Source organism: Talpa europaea (genome assembly GCF_964194135.1).
Source record: "Talpa europaea genome assembly, chromosome: 4".
Classification (NCBI taxonomy): Eukaryota; Metazoa; Chordata; class Mammalia; order Eulipotyphla; family Talpidae; genus Talpa; species Talpa europaea.
Genome location: NC_140070.1, coordinates 106,543,619 through 106,568,139, shown reverse-complemented (window position 1 = coordinate 106,568,139; position 24,521 = coordinate 106,543,619). Strand labels below are relative to the sequence as shown.

Sequence of the window (24,521 nt, the reverse complement as noted above, 5' to 3'; positions counted from 1 at the left end):
TGTAAGGGGTAAGTTTGCACCCTAATGACCCCAGATATAAACCCAAGACATCCAGAGAAGACCCTACTGCAGCCTGCTCTGGCAGCAGTGGCCATGTAAGCCGGTCAAGACAGGACGTGAGGATCCTTATCTGCGACCCCTCAGTCTGGCTCTGAAACTCTTGCTCTGGGTGAGCTCCCAGGGTACACTTAACCATTAACAGGAAGCCCTCTTAGAGTAGTTTGGCTTAGGTAACACTGAATTTCCACCTTTTCTCACCAACTTCATGGATGTCACCATAAAAGGGGCGCTGAAAAATAACCTAAGTGAAACTATCAAAAAACATTAAGGAAGAAAACACAAGCTGCGTTTGATTTTTTAAATATTTATAAGGCACATTTTTTTATTTTTGTGGAATGTCACTTAATAAATATTTTACCAGGATGATGAGGATGAATCATAACGATGGAGGAAGAACTTGGGGCAACTAAGGGATGGAAACATTTTAAACTTTAATTTAAACCTCAGTTCATCACTCTCATCTGCTGCAGATCTCAAAATCTGGCAGAGAAAGTGTCCTTACATGCACAGACCTAATTTCTAACCTTGTCACACGACCAGGTCAGTATATGGAGGACCAGTGGCAGCGGCTCTTGATTACCTGAAGCAGAGGCTTCTTAAAAGTGAGGAAGATGATGGTGCAGGCCACCAGCAGAGTGAGGCAGCTGGGAAGAATGAGTACGAGGTACAGCAGGCCCACGTCCACCCGCTCCCACTTACAGTCTTGAGGCACGCCTCTGGGCAGGTCTATCAGGCGAATGATCTTGGAGGAAAGGTTGCAAGTGACCACAGCCAAGTCGGCGATCATATGTGGGGGCTGCAGGGCCCCCCAGCCCTCCACTCCACAGCAGTCATATGGATTCTGACTGAGGTAGATGGTCCGCAGACTTCTCATGAGCTGTTCAGACACAGCCATCTGGGGGAGGGCCGTGAGAGAGTTTCTGCGGAGATCCAGGGTCTGTAAGGCCAGGGTGCCCCCAAACCTTGGGAAACTGGTCAAGGAATTTCCTGACAGATCCAGGTCCCTCAGATTCCCAAACGCAGAGAAGTCCAGCTCCATGAAGCTGGAACTAAGGCCCACATTCCTGAGAGACAGGACTTGTAAAGTGGGGGCAATATCCTGGAGAGGAGCAATGCTCCCATTCAGAATCCCCCAATTACCTGACAGGTCTAAGTGGGTCAGGGAGGTCCCCTGGAAAGAGCAGTTTTGTAATGCCTGCAGCCCACAATCCTCCAGAGAGAGTGTTCTTAAAGATGTCACGTTCCTGAAATCCACACAACTGGGGGGGCCCACCTGATCTAAACCAGTTGGTATGGGACAAAGTGAAATCTGATTGTGGCTCATGTCAACTGTAGTGATGCTACTGGCATCTGAAAAAAGGCCAGCAGGGACACCCAAGAGCTGGTTGGAGCTCAGGTTAAATAACCGGAGGCTCCTCAGGCAGCTGGAGAGCCCAGGAGCCAAGTACAGCTTTGACAGCTGGTTCTGACTCAGGTCCAATTCGGTGAGTGCTCCTGGGGGCTCATGTTCCTGGATGTGGAGCGTCATCAGGCAATTCTGGTTGAGATTCAGGCGGGAGAGGGAAGGCATTTTCCTTAGGAAGCCATCTGGCAGGTACTGGAACTGGTTCTGGCTCATATCCAGGAAGCGTAGAACAGAGAGGTCGCTGGAAGCAAACTCCTCCCAGAGGTTGACGGTGGTGATGTTGGTCACGTTGCCGTCCACAAGGAGGAACTGGGCCACCATCTCCTGTGGTGACGAGGTGTTATACAGGTCCCTGTAGAAGCCCATGTTGTTGTCCCGCAGCAGGAGCGTGTGTAGCTTGCTGGACTGGGGCAAGAGAGGAAAAAACAGCAGCTGATTGTGAGAGAGATCCAGTGTCTCCAGTTCAAAGGCGGCCTCTCCCCCTGATGCCAGGAACCATTCCAGGACATTGTAGCTAACGTTGAGGAACCGTAGTTGTGTGAGGCTAAAGTCCACAATGCAAGGGAGGTTGTTATAGGCCAAGTTGAGATGCCTCAGCTCAGTCAAGCCATTGAAAGCGTCACCCTCAATCTCAAAAATGTAGTTTCTCTGCAAATCCAACTCTCTGAGGTGTCTCAGGCCCTTAAAGACAGAGTCATCGAGCCTCATGATGGTGTTCCTTGCCAGGGACAAAGACTCCAGTGAAGAGAGATTCTGGAGCATGAGGGCCACCATGTCTTCCGTCAGGGAGTTCCCTGATAAGTCCAGCCTCTGCAGACCATGCAGGCTCTGGAGAGCAGCTGCTGTCTCCTTGTAGTTCTCTGAGATGGAGTTGTCTGAAAGGCCCAGGCTGCGCAGGTGGGTCTGCTCCTGGAAGGCACCAAGGCTGATATGTTCTAGATGGCACCTGTGCAGACTGAGGCTCCCCAAGAGAGGGTAGTGCTGGAGGGAATGATTCCACAGGGTCTTGAGAGGGTTGGCATCTAGGATGAGCACCTGGGAGTCGGGTGGAAGATTGCTGGGCACGGAAGCCAAGTTCTGCCCTCGACAGTCAGCAACTCCATCGACCTAGGACCAAAACACACTGGTCAGCAGGAAGGAGGTCTGTGAGGCAGAAGTTTGCATAGAAATTCGGTTCTTTCATCAGACTGCTCCCGTAACTTCTGGAAATGACTCTAGAGACCATGATATTTTTTTTTTCCCTCTGTATAGAAGGCCCTCTAGGCTTTATGTCATATTTAACAATCCCAGAAAAACACAGAGAAGCTTGAATTCCTCTCTGTTAATGACACACTGTCCTTCTATTGACAGATTATTTCAGGACACTTCATTTGACCCCATTTCCTTGAATGCTTATACCAGAAAATAAACACTGCATTCCAAGAATGGGAGAGAACATGATATTTTTTAAGACAGGAAAATGTAGAACAAAAGAGAACTTTTCTTTGTTCTTTACCTTCACAGTAAAGTAGTCAGTTAGTAGCTGAACTCTAGGCCTCACCTAAAACACACAGCCTGTTAGGGAAGATCTGAGCACCAATGCTGAGCCATGACTATATGCTACCTGTTAGCTTTGGACTTGGGTAAAGAATTAACCTCTTAGAGCCCCCAGTTCTTTATCAGATTATTAAAATAAAACCTTGTAGGGGGCCTCCCTGGTGGCCTAGGGGCCTCAGCGCTACCACAGCAAAGGCCCACTGCTATGGCCTGAGTTAGATCCCTAGCCAGGGAGCTAACCCACCTGGTGCAGCAGACCTCTCCTGTCTCGCCCGCTGCTCCCCTCAGCTGTGTGTTTCAGTAGATCTGCCCATTCTGCTCCCCACTCTGTCTCTGGTGAATCCTCTCACCCCATCACCCGCACCTCTGGCCTGCACCCAGTTCTTCTACACAAAAATAATAAATAAATAAAATAAAACCTATAATTAAAAGTTGATACAGTGTGGAAATAGAGAAAATTAAACTCTTCTGTAATCTTAACTTCTGTGTAAAAGAAACATTACTTTTTGTAACTTCTTCTGGCCTCTTTTGGTAAAGATCTACCTGTAAAAAAATTTTTTTAATGAGACTGCATTTACAAACTGTTCAGTAATCTAGTTTACCCCTAGCAATAATATGTGATAGACAATAATATGTGATATTCTCTTGGCAATAAAAATAAATCTTAGGGCCTCCCCGGTGGCGCAGCGGTTGAGCGCTGGGTTGTGAAGCTGCCCGCAGCCTCTGCAGCGCCGGTTCGGTCTCCGGCTGCTCCCCGGCCACCGGAGGAGGGTCCCACATGGCGCACAGACCTCTCCTGCCGCCTGCTGCTCCCCTCAGCAGTGTACTTCGGTCCTTCTGCCTGCTCTGCTCTCCCCTCTGGCTCTGGTGAATTCTCTCACCCTCCCGCGCTTCTGACTGTACCCAGTGCTTGTATAAATAAATAAAATAAATAAATAAATAAAAATAAATCTTTAAAAAAAATCTGATTACATTCAGTTTAGCAATTATATATTGTGCATGAACAGCACAATGGTTAAGAACAAGAATTGTAAAAAAAAAAAAAAGCAAAAGAACAAGAATTGTAGTGTTCTTCTTTTTATGAAATGAATGACCTTCATTACTCCACTTGAAAATGAAAATTAGAAGTCTAATTTTTTTCCCCCAGGATTTAGTGTTTAGGGTTGTTGACGTAAAATCCAATACAGAACTTGGCACATAAATGCTTAATAAATGTTAGCTATAATTATTAACATGATCTAATCTAATAAATTAATTTATTGTTGTGCATCTGAGTTATTTTTAATTTTCCCATGAGTGTTAGCAGGAATTTATCAAGTTCCTTTCAAGTTCCTATCAATTTGCTTTCTTGACCTGCAAAAAGTCTATAGATTTTTGCAGGGCAAAATTGCATTACAATCATGGAGTAATCTGGGGGAGAATTGACATCTTTACAAAAGAATCTCCCCATGAAGAAACAAGGTGCATTTCTTTATTTGAATAAGTGTTGGTCTCCCCAGCACAGGTCCTCTCTAAAGAATGGTGTAGCTGGGAGCTTTCCCATGTTGGGACACCCCGTTTCACCACAATTGCTGCAGTAATAGGGGTCACATCTCTGTAATTCCCTGCAGATCCACTGATGTGCTGCAAAAGGACCACATGGTCCTCAAATCCCAAGAAAACCTTACCATGTCCACATTATTGCCATGTCACATGACTAATGTGAGGCCAACAATGGAATCTCAAACTCTCAGCACTCAATTCAAAACAGCTGCAGGAAAGCCACTCTTGGTATTCCAGCCGAATACCTACTCCTGCCCATCAGGCTGGAGAGGGTCAGGCAGGGAGTCCAGACTAAACCCTGTAAAGCTGTTGAAGATTTCACGCTTTATTCCAGCTTTTTCTTACGGCTGGTGACTCTGAATAGCTATGGTGAAGTTACTAATTAATTTTACTCTCTTTGTAAGGGAATAGTGGAAGGCTGAGTGGGAGTGACTAATACTACTAATAAGACTAATAGATAAAATACCACACTTATGACATACTAGGCACTGTTCTGAGAACTTTACACACATTAATTAATCATTATACCAACCCAGTGTTATAGTATCATTAGTTGGTACTATTATTACCTCTGTATTTTCAGGTGAGGAAACTGGGGCACAGAGTGGCTTCAATATCACCAGCCAGTAAGTGTGGTGGGGCTGGGCTGTTTATAGTCTGGTTCATAATTCCTCACCCATACTGGAGCATACTCCAGCACAGTGGTTATAGGTTAAAAGTGGTTAAGAGCCATAACCAACTGGATTTTTAAGATTCATTAGCCTTAAGAACACATTTTTAAATTAAGTTTTAACCCATTATTTTTATTAAATGTGTTTATTTAGAAGATTTTGATATCGTTAATTATAGGCAGAGGAGAAAATTTCTAGAAATGTTCTCAGTTTTTATGAGCCAAGTCTGTTTCATTTTTAAGCTGAGAGTCCTGGAAGGAGTAAATCATAAAAAGGTCAGATATCCATTTCCTAGATCTTCTTAAGCTTAAGTAGGTCAAGGATAGTGCAGATGATTAAGCATTTGTTTATACACAAAATCTGAGGCTGTGCTCTCAAACTTTAATATGCCCTACCCAGAGATTCTGATACTATTAGTGGTGCTCAATCATCCAGATTTTTAACAAGTTATTCTTGTTTCAGGTGGCTAACCTAGTCCTGTCTCTGCAGCCTCCTGTCTTCAGCAGGTATGAGAAAGATAGGGCAGTGACTGCCTGGCCATTCCTAGACATCATTTTAATTTTTCGTTAAAGAGAAGCTTGCACATGGTCCTGTGCTAGGGAGGTATAGATGATTCACCATCATTGATTCTTTGCCCTCTTTGACTGGCAATCCATCAGCTTTCCAAATCAACCAAACCTTGTCAAGGCAGGAGCAACAAACAACTTGGAGTTCCCCAGAAAACTCACCAACTTGCAGCCCTCTTGGGAAGCTGCTGTGGCCATTCCACTTCTGTCCCTCCATTCTACTGTCAAGAAGTGAAAACCCAGGAGGAGCCAGAAGAGCAGTAACTCCATCTCAAGTACAGCACTGTGGATAGAGGGTAAGAACAAAGCAAACAAGATGAGGGCATGCCAGAGGGCCATTTTGTACTCCTGATTGAAGCAGGTAGTTCTCAGTTATGTCTGGTCTTGGAGGCCCACAACTACAGGGTGGTGGAAACCCACAGATTATTCAAATACCTCAATTTAACCAACACTTTCAACCTTTCGCTGTAACTGTCAACAAGAACCCATTTTCGTCTTGCCTCTACCATTTGATAGGCAAATGGCTGAACACTGAAACCCCCAGGAGTCGAAAAAGAGAAGCAAAGGAATGGAGGAATCAGGTATCAAGTCACCAGAGTTTTCTGTGCTTGCAGTTCTGTTGAAGTATTACACCCAAAGTTCAAATCTGTCTGATGTATTGCGTGGATTCAATAAATACTTGCTGAATGAATGAATAATGAGCTGGGATCGAAATATTAATTGTGACCTCTGGGCAAAACAATACAATAATCACTAACTGCTTTGTTGACATGAAGCTTTTAGAAAAGAATAGATCTCATTCATTAATTCATTTAAATATAGTACTTAATATTTTTTGGCTTGGATAATAGAAAAAACTGAGGAGAAATGAAAAATGAAATCTTTCCACATATTAAGGATCTCTGATGAAGTGTGTTTATCAGTCCTCTTGTCTGGCCAGTGAACACAGAATAAGAGTCATAAGAAGGTTTAAAATTACCACATGCCAACAGAATTTTAGAACTAAGAGGAACTGTAAAGGAAATACAACCAACCTACCTCTACTACCACATTTTGACTGGTGAACAAAGACCCAGAGATAATAATGACCTATTCCAGGTTCCAAATCAACTTCGTGTCAGGGCTGGGAGTAGGCCCCTATTCCCCTCCCTGAGAGCCAGGATGAGTAAGCAGCATTATTTCTCTCACTGTAGGTAGTGGTAAGTTGAGTACCCTCCTATTGGTAGCCAGAGGCATACTCTCCCAGCTCTGGAACCCTCAAAATGAGAGGCAAGGGCTTAGCTCCAACATTCCATCTGCCTGATTTTCTTCTTGACATCAGATTAGGAAGTCCATACTCTGTTTTCCAGTCTTCTCCTGGGCCAGCAGCACCAGTGTTAAATGCACCTTCTCACCTATTCCAAGCGACCCAAGAACTTTCTGCCTGACACAGTTAGGCCATCTTGGGCCCTTCCTCTTTTCCTTTCTTAGAATAAGTTTACATATCTCAGAGGTTATTTTTAACTTCGTGGTCAGATTTGAATACTCACCAGTGAAAACAGACTAACAGAAAAGCTAATTGAAACCAGGCAAATCAACTTTAACCTTCACTACAGACCAAGTCAACCCTCCTTTTTGGGAGGGAATCTCCAATTCAGAATGCATTAGTACTTGCCTGACAATGAGAATCCCCTTCCCAGGCCCTCCTTCCACTTCTGCACCTGTGCAGGAATTATTACCTTATGGCATATACAGGACACAGATGGCAAAAACAGAGCCATATGGACTCCTGTCCTCAGTATCCTACACACACACACACACACACACACATACACACACACCTGAAATCTTGAGATCACTGCCCATCTTGAGATAAGGTTGTCAGACTTAGCAAATTACAAGATGCCATTTGTATGTCTGATGAGCAACAAATAATTTTTTAGTCATAAATATGTTCCAAGGAATCTTTGAGATATAATTACTCTAAACATATTCATTGTTTATCTGATATTCAAATTTCACTGGATGCTGTATTTTATTGAAAAGAGAGGGGAAGATAACTGTGGAGCTCCCCCACTCCTGTCCTCCTTAGCCCATCTTTATTAGCTTGGGACAGTACACACTACTGTGACATTGACGCTTCTAGAAAAGCCAGCCAATATATTGAAATACTGAATCTAGCTGTGCACAGGGCAAGAATGCAATTTCTTTGGGGAGAATGTAATTCTTTAGACTGGAGTGCTAGAAAACCCTGGTGACACTTATGCTCAAGGAGTAATTTTAATTTCAGGATCAACAAAGACATTTTTGCAAATTTTAAACATATCCTCTCTATCCTCCTCAACTCAGTTAGCCAGCCCAGAAAAACTCTTCTTGTGCCCTGTGGGCAACTCCTTTTCTCACACAGTAGCATGAGAAGATTATGAGATTTGGAACCAGACAGACCAGAGTTTGGATTCTGACTCCAGTATTTCTTGTTTGTTCTTGAGCAATTCACATAAAGTCTCCAAGAAGACTCACATAATCTTTCTATAAAATGGAAATAATGATAACTATTCAGAGTTTTTATGAGAATCAAAAAGTATATGTGAAAGTGCTTTGTTAATTAAGAAGGAAGTTAAGAACATAATTATTATTTATGAGTTCCAAACACCAACAAGCTAGTTGAGTAGTTGTTATTCCTATATATAATGGTCAAGTTAATTCAATAACTACGCTGTGACACAGAGCAGGAAAAAGAATGAATATTTGAGCTGGAAAGATGAATATGTTATTACCCCAACAAAATGTGTGAAAGATATGTAAAAAGGTTGGATTAAACATTCTACATTAATAAATTCCAGAATGAGGCTAATCCCAGTAACAGATGACCATGCTGCTTGAGAGCTGGTCATCCTCAGCCTGGTGTCTGACTCTCAAGGGACTGACTTCTGGAGACTTTGTTTCCTGAGCTCTGGTGTCACGTGGCCTCTAGTTGGCTTGGTCAACTGGAGGCACAACTGGGAGGTCAGATGGCAGAAGGAGAAAATCAGGGTATTTCTCTCCCTGCCTCTCTGCCTTAGGCAGAAAAGTCTTTCATTTTTTTCTGATGACTCCAAGGCTCTAGCAACACCCTCTTCCCTTTATCTTCTCCCCATGTAGGGGAGGACCCAGCTTCCTATAGATACTAACCTCTGGGTTGACTGACTATACTGTTTGGCTTCTCAGCCTCTTTAATCATGTGTAGTTAATTTCCTGTAATAAAATTTCTCTGCCTTAAATAATCTAGATGTGTTTCCTGGTTGGACTGGACTGATATGATGATGTGAGAACGGCCTTGGAGCAGTACTAAACAAAAAGGTACACATGACTCTGAAAGGAAATAAAAGACTCAAAATAATAGCTGTTCAGGTTGAGAAACATTCTTCCTCGAGTGCGTAGCTGCAGAAGGCTTCCTCAGAGCCATGGCTCTGCAAAGAGTACAAAATTAACATCTTGGATGCCAAGTCTCACTGGGGAACCCCAAGAACCCACTCCTGTGTGCCCAGGACTGCTTCTCTCCACCCACGCTTACCTCAGTGGGGTTAGGATCACTCAAGTAACATCTTCAGCAGTAAAGACATATGAGCTTGTGTGTGCAAATAAGCAACTGTCCCACTTTTCTCCTCTCTCTCTGATTTCATCCACTTTTTAAACCAAATGTTGCTCGTCTTAGATACATTTTGGGAAGATAAAGGTAAGTGAATAGAAAACAATTATGATGAAGGGCACACATGGCAGCAGGGTACTAGTAATTTAAATGGTTAACGTGGAACCTCCCTTCATAGTTAAAAGGACTTGGCTCAATGATTGAGCGGCATGGGAACCCCTCAGGGAGCCACAGAGTTAATACAAAGGCACTGCAAATCAACCTGTGTCCCAAGCAGGGTCTGAACCAGTAGCATATCCCCCGTAGTCTGGATGACTATTGGGAAAATAGCCCGTATAAGACCTGAAATACTGTAACAGCAAGCAGATGGCACTAACAGGCTCTTCATAAACCAGATAACAAAGATTCCTTCTAAGTGTGGAGATAGAAAATTGCAAGTCTTTTTTCTGCAGACTATTTATCTTATATTCTTTTATTCAGTTAACAATTTCTAGAAGGTCTGTCCAATCTTTTATCCAGTCATGGTGTCATGACCATAACCAAAGCCAAACTTTAAGTCTTTAATTAGTCATAAGCTTTGCAGGACAAAACACTATTGACCCAGGTATCCCTTATGTAATTATGAATCCTGAGACTGTACATTCTAATTGGTTATCAGGGAAACCTGTGACTCAACCTCAGACATTTGGGGGAAAATAGCATACAGTTGTTGTCTGTAAAAATTGTTCTAATTTAGGGCCTCCCCGGTGGCGCAGCGGTTGAGCGCTGGGTTGCGAAGCTGCCCGCGGCCTCTGCGACGCGGGTTCGATCCCCGGCTGCTCCCCGGCCACCGGAGGAGGGTCCCGCATGGCGCGCAGACCTCTCCTGCCGCCCGCTGCTCCCCTCAGCAGTGTGCTTCGGTCCTTCTGCCTGCTCTGCTCCCCGCTCTGCCTCTGGTGAATTCTCTCGCCCTCCCGCGCTTCTGACTGTACCCAGTGCATGTATAAACAAACAAACAAACAAATAAATAAATAAAACATGCCTCTATTAAAAAAAAATTGTTCTAATTTAGTCAGAAAGACAGTGATATTTTTTGCCTGGCTTTTCTCTTTCCAGACCTAGTTGTCATAAATATGTGATGAAAGTAGTATCAATTCATAAAAACAACATGAACTGAGACTATCTTGAAGCAAAAGGTAGAAGAATGCTCATCAGCTACAAAAATTCCCATTTGTTGTAGAAATTGTGCTTATATGCTTCTTCTATTTCCTCAAACCAATAGGAGGAAGCTTCTGCTTTATTGGCCCAAGTAAAGTAAAAGAAGACTGATTGGTTGTCTTGTGATTGTGTGAAACAAGAATTGATAGAAACATTTGCTCCATTTGGAAAGGGCATCCCAACCTGCTGGCAGCAAGCTGGGGTAGCACTTCTATAGCTATCCCACTGCCTGCATCAGTTCTGGGCTTAGGATTCCTTGGACAGAAGAAGACAGCGTGATGCAGTCCAAGGAGCAGCTTGGGACAGGGACATGTGTTCATTTTTCAATGAACAGTGAAGAAAGGGTGAGTAAAATTTTTGATTAATCTCTGCTTCATAAAGTCCTGGGGCTTCTATGTATCTATTACCAGAAGATTCAAAATAGTTTAGGAGTGCAGCAACATCCTTATTTTTGTCAGTCCCTCGGATACTTAATCATATAATTATACTATTTCCCTCCCCAAAAGATCTGTATGATTAAATTATAATATTTTAAGGAGTTATTTATTCCAAGTAGCTTTCTGTCAAGATGTGATATTTTAGTGAACAGTAAAACACTATCATCCAGGGCCTCCCAGGTGGCGCAGCAGTTGAGTGCTGGGTTGCCAAGCTGCCCGCAGCCTCTGCAGCACCGGTTCGATCCCCAGCTTTTCCCTGGCCACCAGAGAAGGATCCCGCATGGCCTGCAGACCTCTCCTGCCGCCCGCTGCTCCCCTCAGCAGTGTACTTCGGTCCTTCTGCTTGCTCTGCTCTGGCTCTGGTGAATTCTCTCACCCTGCCGCGCTGCTGACTGTACCCAGTGCTTGTATGTATAAATAAATAAATCTTTAAAAAAAAAACAAATAAATTAAAAAAAAAAAACTACCATCCAGTAAGGACTAATCTACAGATATTTTTGTCCATAAAAAGGCCTCCTCCTAATTAAAGTTTGGGATACTAAGGAGTAAATCTGACCTAAGTTTTGGTTTTGTTTTGTTGGTTTTCTTTGTTTCACATTCAGGATGGGATGCTGGATTTCTAATATTCAGGGGCACCCTGAATGTCACCTCCCCACTCCTTCACTCTCTTACCTCCCACACTTTCAAGGTGCTACTACTGCAGCAGCTACAGCCAGACCTTAGAGCAACCTCTTTGCTAAAGGAGCTAATAGTAAGTGTTAAGAGTGTTACACATAAATTAGCACATAATTGAGAATTTTATCCTTGAAGTAATCATATAAGCTGAAAAAGCTCTAAAGAAAGAGATCTTATAGAGAAAATTGTGGTGCTCAGACGTACTTAGTGCTAGGAACAAAGATTCATAGATTGATGTGAGGGGAGGAAATCTCTAGAAGCAGACTATGCCCACAGCAGACTGTGAGGTGTGATGGTGACAACTGTAAACACGACAGGCTCAGGGGCTAACAGAGGTCTTCACAGAATGGTAGGGAGGTCTGTCTTTGTTTAAAGATAAATGAGAAAGTCCCACCTGGGGTCCTGGGAGAAAGGGAAAGGCAACTGGTCATAGACCACAGAGAATAGATCATAAAGAGCAGAAACCCTAGTTTGTGACCATTTCAAACATTTCTTATTACTAAGAAATATTTGAAAGCTCAGGCAAGTAACTTTGGTCTCTTTGACTCCTAACAGAAATATTAGAGTGGCTCAACCTCCATTAAGTGTCCAAGTTCAGCATTTCTCACAATGAGACCCACTGCCATTCTCACCCCCGGGTGTGGTGTCTTCAGAAACATAGAGCCTCGTTTCAGTAATACCCTTGCCAAAAATGGTTGCCCAGAACCCAGTCATGAGGAAATAGTCAGACAGATTCAGGCTGTAAGAGGTCCTACAAGACCACCACTGGCTTGAGCGCTACAAAAAATAGGTAGGCCTCCCCTGCTGGCACAGTGGTTGAGCGCTGGGCTGCGAAGCTGCCTGCAGCCTCTGCAGCACTGGTTCAATCCCCAGCCCCCAGCGAGGGTCCCACATGGCGCGCAGACCTCTGCTGCCGCCCGCTGCTCCCCTCAGCGGTGTACTTCCTCAGTCTGCCGGTTCTCTTCTCCACTCTGGCTCTGGTGAATCCTCTCACCCTCCCGCGCTTCTGACTATACCCAGTGCTTGTATAAATAAATAAATAAATCTTTAAAAGAAAAAAAAAATGATAGGGGTTAGTGAGAAAGGGAAGGCACCATACCTTCACATACACACACCATAGGCTACATGCAGACACTATGTGATTAATAATCTGTTTTCTTTGAACTAAAACTTTTGTTTTGAACTGAGAGTCCTACCCCAATGGTGTCATCAGAAATTGCCGGACATTGACACCATCACGAAAACAGGATGTTTTACCCAGGCCCAGGAAAACAGGATCAAGATGACCAAGGAGGCAACAACAATCTCTGGGGACATGATGAAGACCAGGGCACCAACTGTAACAGGCTATTGTGGTGGGTGGTTTGCTTATGGTTAACTAGCTTTGTTTAGTTCACTAGAAAAAGGCCAGCATGAGATGAGATGTTACAATGGGCTTTTAGGGTAAATTATTCCCATTATCTCAGATTACCAGATTTCTGACAATAAAGTGTGCATTATAGATGCCGCCCAGCTCCATATTTTCAGCTACACAAAGTAAGGTAAAGAGGGGAGAGGGAGGAAAACTGTTATTTGACTAAGAACTGTAATAACCTGGTACACTGCATATGCCTTGAGTGAATTTGGGATTAAAATTTAAAAATCTCTAAAAAAAAAAAGCTGAGAAAATTGGGGAAATGGAAATGTGTGTGCAATTAAGTGTTTTCAGGTGGTATTATGTACAGATGATATTATCAGATTATTGCTAATTTTTAAAGTATGCTAATGATGCTGTGGTTAGGTAGGAAAGTGCCCTTATTCTTAGGAAATACATGCTGAAGTATTTAGGGGTGAAGTTTCATGATGTCTACAACTTAATCTACTTTCAAATGGCTCAATAAGGACAGAGAGGGAAATTTAAAGTAAAATATGCCAATTGGTTAACTTAGCATTGGACTTTCTTTTAACTTTTCTGTACATTTGAAATTTTTCAAAATAAAAAATGAGGGAAAATGAAATAACTGTTAGATTTTGTAAAGGGGAAGGGAAAATTATTATAATCTTTATCCTAAAATTTCCAGGAATACTTATATTTCAAATATTCTTCTTAGAAGAAGAATAGTTACTTAGTTACTATGCGTAGTGTAAAATATGTATGAACATAAACCTTAAAAATATCCAAAATTTTAACATTTTCACATTCAAACTAGTGCTTCCAGACAAGTTTCTCTCATACCTAAAAGAGTACAAAATTGTTAGATCATGTATCTTGGTGGTGGTTCAGGAAAAATGGTTACCGTACTAATGTAACTTCACTGTCTGGGTCAATGGCTCCTACAGTCATACCCATAGTCCCTCTGAAAGGGCAGCCTTCAGGAGAATCACATGATCTCACATCACCTCTACTTCCATCAAGCTGGCAGACTCTTGAGGAAGAATCTGACCGGGGGAGTTTCATCCTTCCATGTGGACTGCACTATAAGAGTGATCCCAGTGCAGAGAGACAACGGAGAAAATTAGGTATGCAGCAGTGGAAATTGGAGCTAGGAAGCACAGAGAGAGAAGGTAGAGTTGAACTTTTGAGGGATCTTACCATGAGAGGGCAGAAGTTATGAGTCGGATTACAAGTCATATGAACAAAACTAATGAAACAGTGAACAGAGGACAGCAAGGAGACAGAAAGAATGACAAGGAGGTGGAGCACGCAGAGTGGGAGAAAAGGTGAGGAGAACTGGCTCTAAGTTGCCTTTCGGGGTTCCTGGTGGCTCTTTATGGGGCTGGGTCCATTTCCAAGCTCCATGCTTTCATGATAAAACACCCCCACTCCGGCCACTAACATCACAGTAGCTCACTCAAGTACTGCATGTTGCAACAACAACAGAAACACAAAAACTGAAGCAGAATGTGCTCTTTAATAAGTTTAAGCACTAAGGACAAAATTGGACATAATTTTCTTTATGAAGTACTTGCAAGTTTTATGATGCTACCTGAAGATTAGAGAAAGTGGCTGGAGTCTAAATCCAGCAAACATTTTTCAAAGTGCATCTTATAGGTACTATAGAATTATCAACGGTTGGTAAAAATAAAGAGAGAGGATTTGCTTGGAAATAAAATAAATATAGTAAGAGTATCTCCCTACAAGTTATTTCTTAATTATACAAGGGCAAAAATAACATCTTTATAGTGGAGAAACTGGCAGACACCTCCGTAATAAAATGATCAAATTACTACAGAAGCCTCACAGAACCTCTTGGCAAAATTTGAACATAGAAAATGGATGAAATAATAATAATAATAGTGCTGTATAAATGTTAAATTCCAGATTTTGTTCTTAGAAAATATACACTGAATCGTTTAGAGATAAGGGGACATGATGTCTACAGTACTACTTTCAAATCATTCACAAAATTGTCTATATAAATTGTATATATGTAATACACACACACACATATATACACAATATGTGGAGAGTAAGACAGAGATAGAATGACAAAATGCTAACATTTGGTTAATCTGGCTGAAGAATTAATGGGAATTCTGGGGCTACCTGGTGGCGCAAGGGGTTAAGATGCAACCTACGAAGCTATCCACAGCCACAGCAGCACGAGTTCAATCCCTGGCCAGCGAGCTACCCACATGGTACAGCAGACCTCTCCTGACTCGCCCGCTGCTCCCCTCAGTCAATTTGCCTGTTCTGTTCCCCACTCTACCTCTGGTGAATCCTCTCACCCTTGCCGGTACCCCAGTTCTTGTATGCATAAATAAATAAATCTTTTTTAAAAAATAATTTATGGGAATTCTTTGTATTATTCGTGCAAATTTTCTGTAAATTGGAAATCACTTAAAAACAAAAAATTATAAAAATTAACACAGAAATACAAATTGTTTTATTTTAATTCATTCTAAAACTAATTACATTATGTTACAGGAAATTTAACTTGTGTTAGGTACTGACAAATCACTCATATTGAAAAGAAAGCTCATAAAATGAACTTGATTTGCAAGATTTTTGTTTGGAGAAATTATATTTATCACAAGCAAAGAGTGAGAATTATGTGTTTATTGCTTACAATATCACCTCAAAAAAAAGAAAGAAAAAGAAGGGAGAAAAGCAGGGAGAGAAGGAAGGGAAAAAATAAGAATGACAGTTTGGCCCAAATATTAAATTCAAGGTGAAAACTATTTAACTTTTGGATATTGGGTTTAGGATTACCTTGGTAACTAGATATTAAATCTAAAAAAGATGTAAAAATAATTGAAAGATACTTTGTGTTCTCTTTTCCTACAAATAAGTCACAATCTCTACTTATAAACTGAGATATAATTCACTTATAGTATAACTCTCCCCTTAAAAGTAAAGAATTCAATGGTCTTTAATATCTACACAAAGTTGTACAACCATCATTACTATCTAATTCCAGAACCTTGGCATCACCCTGACATGAAACCCTATACCCATTATCATTCATTTCTCCCATCCACTTTCTATCTCTACAGATGACCCTGTTTTATAAATTCATAAATGCTTTTTGTGTGTCTGGCTTCTTTTATTTAGCACAATGTTTTCAAAGTTCATCTATATTGTGCCAAGTATCAATACTTTATTACTTTTTTTGGTTGAATGATATTCCATTGTATGGCTATACCACATTTGTTATTCTTTCACTAGTTGATAGAAGTTTGGGTTATTTCCACCTTTTGGTTTTTATGAATAAATGCTTCTATGAACATTTCAGTGCAAGTTCTGTGTGGACCTGTGTTTTCAATTCTCTAGAGTATATTCCTGAATGTGAAATTTCTGGGTCATGTGGTAATTCTTTGTTTAACTTTGAGGAACTGCCAGATCGTTTTCAAAGTTTTGGCACCATTTTACAGTCTTACCAGCAGTATATAAGTGTTTCAATTTCTCCACATCTTTACCAATCTTATAATTTTCTGTCATTCTTATTATAGCCATCCTAGTCGGTATGAAGTGCTATCTCTTTGCATTTCCCTGATGACTAATCATGTTGAGCATTTTTCTTATGTTCATTAACCATTTCTATATCTTCTTTGGTGAAATGTCCAAAATATGTGCTTTAAATCCAAAGTTTTTTTTTTTTAAAGACTTTATTTATTTTTGTGTAGAAGAACCGGGGTGTAGCCCAGAGATGCAGGGGGTAAGACAATTCACCAGAGTCAGAGTGGGGAGCAGAACAGGCAGATCCACTGAAATACACTGCTAAGGGGAGCATTGGGTAAGACAGGAGAGGTCTGCTGCACCATATGTGGGTTACTCCCTGGGATCCAACTCAGGCAATGGCAGTTACAGCACTGAAACTTAACCCCTAGGCCACCAAGGAGACCCCCAAAGTTTTTTTTATCATGATTTTGGAATTACACAAAGAAAATAAAAAATAGTTATACAAGTAAAGAAATAGTTCTATTCCTTGGTTGAATTAATATATTACTACCTTTTCAAAGGGCCAATTTCAGAAGATGGATATGTTAAAAGAACCTGCAAATTTAGAATTGGGATGGCAGAGCACTTAGAATGTCGATGTATGAATTTGTACTTCATGATTTGCTTCTCTGGCTTTTTCTCATAATAATGAATACGTTAGGATATAAGCAATAGCATGACCTTTGAGTCTTCCATATCCCAAAATCTGTTTAATCTCTTGCAGGCGGAGGGCAAATTAGCATACATCTTCTGAAGTAAAAGTTAGCACAATTTATCAAAAATCTTGAAGAAACAGATTTATCCTGATGAATTACAGTGCATGTGAAAAGTGGAAGTACAATGAAGTGGAAACAGTGGAAAGTCCAACAGTGGAACGATTGGGTAAAGAGACTACAATGTAGCTGTCTAGGAATAATATGCTGCAATCAAAAATGCTTTGGCGATAACATTTATTGACATGGATAAATGTTCATAGTAAAATATTATTAAGAAAAAAAGAAAGTGTGAAACAGAATGCAGAACTCCAATTTTGGTAAAAGAAGATGTATGCATCTGCTTGTGCATAGAAAATATTTGAAATGATACACAACAGAATTTCAGCATGGGGAGAACTGCACCTGACATTTCTCCACTTTTCAGTCAGTTTCAGTAAGTGTACTAAGACAAGTTTTAAAGGAATAAAATCAACTTTTTATTACCTAAAAAGTAAACTATATGAACACAAAACACTAATTCAATAAGATACATGCGCTCCTATGTTCATTGGAGCACAATGTATAATAGCCAAGATATGGAAATCGGCCAAGATATGTTGGTGCCCACCAACAGACGAGTGGCTAGAGAAGATGCAGTATATAAACAGAATGGAATACTGTTCAACTATAAAAAGATATGAAATCTTGCCATTTGTGACATGGATGGAATTGTAGGGGACTGTGCTAAGCAAAATAAGTCAGAAAGAGAAAGACAAATACCAGATAATTTCACTCATGTGGAATATAAAGAAGCAAAGCAAAGGAATAAACAAGACCAAACAAACCAAACCCTTGAAATTTGACTGTAGAACTGAGGCTACCAGAAGGGGTGGGGGAAGCCTGGGAGCAAAGGGAGCAACCTTTGGTCTATGGTGGTGTATGGTGGGGATAATTGGGGGTCTGGCGGCAGGTGTGGTTCGTAACATACATTTGTAGAGGCGTGAACCTATACTCCTAAAACTATACAGCCTTGTAAATCGACATTACCTCAATAAACATAATTTATAAGTATGGAAAAAATTTTAAACTAAAACATATGTCACAATCAGGGTCTCATAATTATCACTGGAAACGAAAATTTCTTACAAATACTCAAAATGAAATTATTTTGTGTGTACTTAAAATGATCGTGTTTGGAGTTAATGGAAGAAAAAAATCATGGAAGGCTTTTTTCCCCCATTTTTCTTAATGGAAGGAAAAAATATGAAATAAATTTTATTGTAGACATTACTTCTCTTTTTCAAAGTCCTGGGGATTTAGATTTGGGATTGGGTGCTCTTAGCCCAGCCTACAGAAAAGCAGCTGGAAGGAGTGAAGAACTCAGCCTGAGAGAACAGATAGAACAGGCTCGAAGCCTGGCTCTGATCTTGAGTACATCACTCAACTTCTTGGCCTCAGTCTCCTCCCCTGTAAAATGGGAATCGTAGCCATAATGCCTTTGCTGCAAGGGTGCTACTACATTAAGACAAATTTTAAAAGAAAGTTGAAAAATAGTCTTTGTTGTCATTATAGGACCCTCATCCCCAGAGGGCTGTCAACCTGTCTGTGCCTAAACACACCCAGGGTGGGAGCTCACTGCTTCACAAGCAGCTGGTTATACTATTGGGACTCTTTTACCTTTGCTCTAGGAGTTGGATCCTTTTATAAGCCTGAACAAGTGAGGAATTTTATAACTTGGATTGGAATGCTTCTTGAATGTGTAATCCTGAGAACCTGTGTAAGAAAGGAGAGTTCTGTTTGCATGTGTCTCTCCTGGTAAATGCACTTGTGTTCAAATTTAGTCACTGACCATTCTTTGGGGAAGAACTGTGCCATTTTCAAAGGGACTACCCACCACTATTTCAGAAGTGAGAACACTCAGGCCAGAGAAGTGAAATGATTTGGACAAGGTGCCACAGGGGACACAGTGCAATGGTTTCCAAGTACTGGTTTAAAATCCAGCTCTCTCTTTCCCACCCAGAACCTAGTCCACCTGGTCAGCCAAGCACACCAGGGTTTGTGAGCAGAGGCTTGTCTGGGACTGGCTAAGCCTCTGCCTCTGCCAGAGGGAGGTGGTTTGTGAGCAGAGGCTTGTCTGGGACAGGCTAAGCTTCTGCCCATAGGGAGGTTTGAGGGTCACAGCAGCTTTTTCCCTTGGGCTTGTTCCATGGGGACTCTGCGCAGTCAATGTGTAGATTGTCACTTACAGTGTTACCTTGATCTGCTTCATCTTCTCAGGGCTACAAATGAGTCAACTGGCTTCCCTATGTGGTCAGAGTCAGCCCTTTAGAACCAACAGAGGTCAGTTTGCTCTGTCCTATTCCATGGCTACGGGCTGCATCTGGCCATGGGTCTTAAAAAATGCAAACCTATTGTTCCCCTGGGGAGATAACACCTGTTCTTTCAAGGCTGGTGATAGGACCATGGTGTTGTTACCTTTGTGTAAAAGACCCATGTAATCTCTGTGGATAGACACCCAACCAATCATGTGCTGGCTTCAAACTTGACATTTCCTTTCAGTATCATGGGCATGTTTTCTCTTGTTACTTCACTCCAGCGGTGGCCATGGGTGACAATAATGCCTACCTCACTGACCTCAAGGGTTGTGTCAAGACTAAATGAGAGAATGTATGTGAAAAAGCTGTCACTATCAGGAAAGGCTATGAATTTCATTAATAAGGCAAAGCAGTGTCAGAATGAAAGAGAAGGTAGAGTTCCTCTGTGCAAACAGGGAGTTGGCGCTGAAATAAGTAAAACAGAGGTCACTGTAGCTGCCATCCATGCAAGCTGCGTGGTGTGGATCTTGGGATATTCAGAGGAGGTGGGACCACCCAGGGTCTGTGAGAGCCTAAGGGCAGGGAAGGGAGTATAGGTGATAACTATACCTATTGCCCAGAGTGCAAATACATCCCCACCTGCACCCCTATCACCCACTTTGGTTCTACTGAGAAAAAAGCACAACTGAAGAATGTGAATTCTTGACAATTGACCAGCTCAACAGAATAGTATTCATGCTCTCAGTTGCTTAGCTCTTAACTGTAATAGCTAATGTTTATTGGGTACATACCTTGGCATAAGTGCTCTGCCAGATGCCTTACCTACAATAATCCTCACAAAACCCTACTAGATAAATGTAATCCCCATTTTACACATCAGAAACTAAGGCTCACAAAGTTTCAGGCCAAGTAGAGAATGTCTGGGCTGCAATTCAAACCTAGTGTGTGAATCCAACAAAACTCAACCTCAAAACCACAAGCCTCAGCTGCCCCAATATACTCACTATCCTTAACTAAAGCTCACATTTCCACAGTTTCCTCTGTGGGAAAGGTCCTTTTTCTGGTCCTCTCCATCTGTGCAGCTCTTACTCATTCTTTCAGGTCCAGTGCATATGTCACCTCTTCATCACATCGTAATAGCTCAGTTGAGCAATAATCCAGGAATCCATACAATATGCCAGTATGCTATAGTGATAGCTCCTATGGAAGCTTTTTAACTTTTGATTATTTGAGTCTCATGAGGAGGTGTCAGGGTACCAAGCTGGGTAGTGACAGAGAGACCACCAACATATCTGCAGCAGAAGGAGGTGGCTCAGGATCAAGCAGGGAAAGACCTGCTGACCCTACAGGCTAAGAAGAAAGTTCTGCCATGGTGGCTGGTGAGGCCGCCAAGAGGAGACACTGGAAAGTAGGAGGGAGAGACTGGAGGCACCAGTGACATGAGATTACTGGAGAACATGATGTGTATCCTAAGATCAGCCCCAGCTGGGCACTGTGGGTACTGGGCTGCCTCAGACACTTAGGTCCTGCTTGAGAATAGCCAGGGTGGAAAGACAGCCTGAAATGCACCCCTGAAAATAATTCCCCTCTTGGTTCTCTTCTTTCTGGGAGTTGGCAGCAGAAAGTCACTGGGGCCACACAACACAGCACCTGACTGAGGTGACCATCTGGGCCGGAGCTGGAGGTGGGAAGTCCCTGTGTCCTCACAGGACTTTGTGGCCCAATTTAGCCTATCTCCTCATGCCCACCTCACTGGTGAGAACTGTGACAGTTATACTTCCTCCTTCTTCCCTTTGTTAGTCTGAAATCACTCATGCATTGAAGTGAGAAGCTACAAGCGGTTTGGCCTCAGCACCTGACTCCAGTTGCTCTGGAAACTGATTGGTTTTGTTTAGCCCCATTCATGTCTCTTTCTGGTAACAACTCCTCAATTCCCCTTTGAGAAAACCACCCCTTTTTTTTCTGTCTTTTTCTTTTTTATCTCTTTCACTTTTCAAAATTTTCATTGTGGCAAAATACACAGAACACAAGGTTTACTATTTTAACCATTTTTAACTGTGTAGTCCAGTAGTGTTAAGTACCTTCACATCGTCATGCAACCAGCCCCCTTCTTTTCTTAAGATATCTGTATTTTTACCTTTTTTTTTTGCTCTGACCTTAATATATAGGCTTCTGGGGCCTATGAACAGCTGGACCCATCAGAACCCTAACCACAGTGATTGGTTTATAATGGGTACACCACAGAAGCCAAATCCATGAGAAACAAACCAGGGATTGCTGCTAGAGCTATAAGGGAAAAGACTTTCTCTTCCTGCTTCAGATTCCAACTGTCAGGAATTAAGCTTGCCATTGCAGAAGGTATTTTTGTCACCAACTTTAGGACCTTCTCAATGATGAAGCCCCTACAGAAGAAAGCAAAACTAAGGAATTGTGATAGATGGATTCTAGCAATGTATCAGCAGCTGGATCCAGTCATGCCTGAAGCTTTTCCCCATAGACTTTTTAGTTATTGGAAACAATAAATTATCTTTTTTGGCTGAAGCCAAGTAGAAGTGAATTTTATCATTTGCAACTAAACTCAGTTTTACCATTTCTTGTGAGGCTTGATAAGATCCAAGCATCAATGTCCTTTTTCCTTTCCCTCTCCTCTCTGAGCTTTCAGTAACAATTGCCTAATCTAGCATTAGAGTCCACCCCCACCCCCAACCACATTGAGCATATGACATTTGTTCAATGATGAAGTTGAGAAGACTAGTTCTACCAAAGATGGAAATATTTGTCAGAAATATTTGTAGGCATATCATTGATCCTAGACACCTGTAGGTGTATTACACACAAGCATGTCCTGAGAAACATGGTTTCCATTCATAGTTGAAATTCCCTCTGACTTATGTGAGTGCAATGTAGGTCTGAGCATGATGTAAGGCACACCTAGCTGTCCATCCAAGAGTCTAAGTTATACACAGAGGCAACAATGCAACAAGTTTTTGGTTTTGTTTTTGTCTTTTTTTTTTTTTTAACCTAAGTCAGCAGCTGAGTTGTTTAAGGTTTTGTTTTTCTCTTCTGGGCCTATGATTCTATAATTCCCTGTAGGAACTCTCGGACATACAAATACAAACCTACAGAGTGTTTGGCGGGTAGGGTGGGGACTAAAAAGTCCCAGGACTATAAAACCCAGCAAACCATCCACATCTACAGAAACCGTCCATGCAGCACAGCCAGCAGGGGAAAAGGAGCACAGGAAATCTTGGAGGTCAGCTCTATAAACTGAATGTCTCTACCTCCCAGACTCCCAGCAGGCTGTATTCATCATGGAAAAAACAGCCAATGGAGTCCCCATTCCCGAGACAGGCCACCAGGGACCAGCCTATCCAGGGGCTCCATTCCTACCACCCAGCCTCAGCCTCCTGCCTTGCTGGGCACGTGTCACCTTCTCTCAGGGGCAAAGTGAGCCGGCAGCCCAATCTCAAGGCAAGATGAGCCTGGCCAGTGGCTCCTTATTTATGGGTGTTCCCGAGGATTGGGGGTGGGGGGCGGTGTCTATGCAGAACCCTTTAGAATTTGTTTCACCCAGAGGGGGCATAAGCCGACCGAGAAGAAGTGGGGAGCTCCAGACAAGGGGTCAGAAAGGCTTGAGGTTTAACGCCCCTCTGACACTTACTAGCTATGGATCCCAGTAGCAGAACCCTAGCGAATCTCTCAAGCGCAAACGCTCTGTGGGGAAGCGGCCCTGCCTATCTTCTTCACAGTTTATCCCCAAGGCCTTGAACCCGCCTACCCATGGGAGACAGTCATGAATATGTGTTGCCGTTTGTGAGCATCAGTGTCTTCATGTATGAAATGATGGTTCTCAATCCACTTGGTGGGGCAGGAAAGCAGACCCCAACTCTCACGGGGCTGAGTCCTCAGCATTCTCGTTCCATCCAGCCTCCCAGCCAGGCTGCATTCCATCCAGCCTCCCATTTTGCAGATCAAGAAACTGAGCCTCAGAAATTCTCCCCAGAGCCAAAGAGCCAAGCCAGGTCTGCCTCTGAAGTCACACTCCGTCCCCATCACCTTTCTCAGCTCTAAGTGCTCCTGGAAGGAGGTATTTCCACTTACACCCGGAGCTGCAGCCCCCCAATCCAGCGCCAAAGCGGCAGAGCTTGGAGGCAGCAAGCCACAGCGTCCCGGGCAGCCCCGGGCTGAGGGCCACCGACGCTCACCCCCTGCCACCCGCCCGGCGGCCGGAGCTCGTCGGCCTCGAGAAGGGCCGCGGCCGCCCCTCCCGGCCCGCCACGCAGGAAATACTCACGGCTCCCGCGGGCCCAGGCGGCTCGGCGGGGCGCATCCTCTCCCGGGGCTCCGGCGTCCTCGGTGCTCCTCGTCCTCGAGAGCAGCCGAACGCGGGGCTGGGCTGCCTCCTCGCTCTAGGGCATCAGATTATTTTAGCACTTGCGGAAGGAACGGACGGAAACTGAAGTCACATGGAGAGCAAGCTGCTCCGCGACTCAGCACTCGCAGCGAGCAGGCATCTTAGAGGGAACTTGGGCTGGCGAGGGGGATGGGAGAAGCGGGGAACCGTGGCCCCCGGGACCACCCATCTGCTGGGCTTCATCACCAAGGGCCTGCAGTATTTTTATGGTCTCCCAGCCATGCTAAGCAAGGATCCCCGGGCTCTCTTGCCTTAGAGATTGGGCTCTTGCCTGTGAGCTCTGCTAACCAACAGCTCTTCTCCAAGGTTGCATACAAGGGTCAAGCTGGGGCAGATTTTGGGAATGCGTAGGACACACTATTTTCCAGGTGAGAGGGAGTCCACCTTCAGGAAGAGTCATCCACCCCTCCAGTCTTTATTTATAATCTCCTTTCATGTATTCAGCACATCAAAAAGAAAAAAAAAATTGGAATTGTTTTC

The 24,521-nt window shown here is 42.9% G+C and overlaps 1 protein-coding gene across 2 annotated transcripts; it reads right to left on the bottom strand.

Moving 5' to 3' along the window:
* Positions 1 to 601: 601 nt before the first annotated feature.
* Positions 602 to 23,972, bottom strand: NRROS (negative regulator of reactive oxygen species; the record flags this gene model as incomplete). Of its 2 annotated transcripts, none has more annotated exons than XM_084231092.1 (2): positions 23,922 to 23,972; positions 602 to 2,572 (listed from the first exon to the last, which is right to left on the bottom strand). In XM_084231092.1, the coding sequence occupies exons 1-2, from the start codon at positions 23,955 to 23,957 to the stop codon at positions 602 to 604; spliced, it is 2,007 nt and encodes a 668-aa protein (XP_084087218.1). In that variant the 5' UTR covers positions 23,958 to 23,972. The 2 variants fall into 2 exon arrangements, with proteins under 2 accessions (XP_084087218.1, XP_084087217.1); XM_084231091.1 differs by lacking the exon at positions 23,922 to 23,972 and adding an exon at positions 5,943 to 6,063.
* Between the last annotated feature and the right edge of the window lie 549 nt (positions 23,973 to 24,521).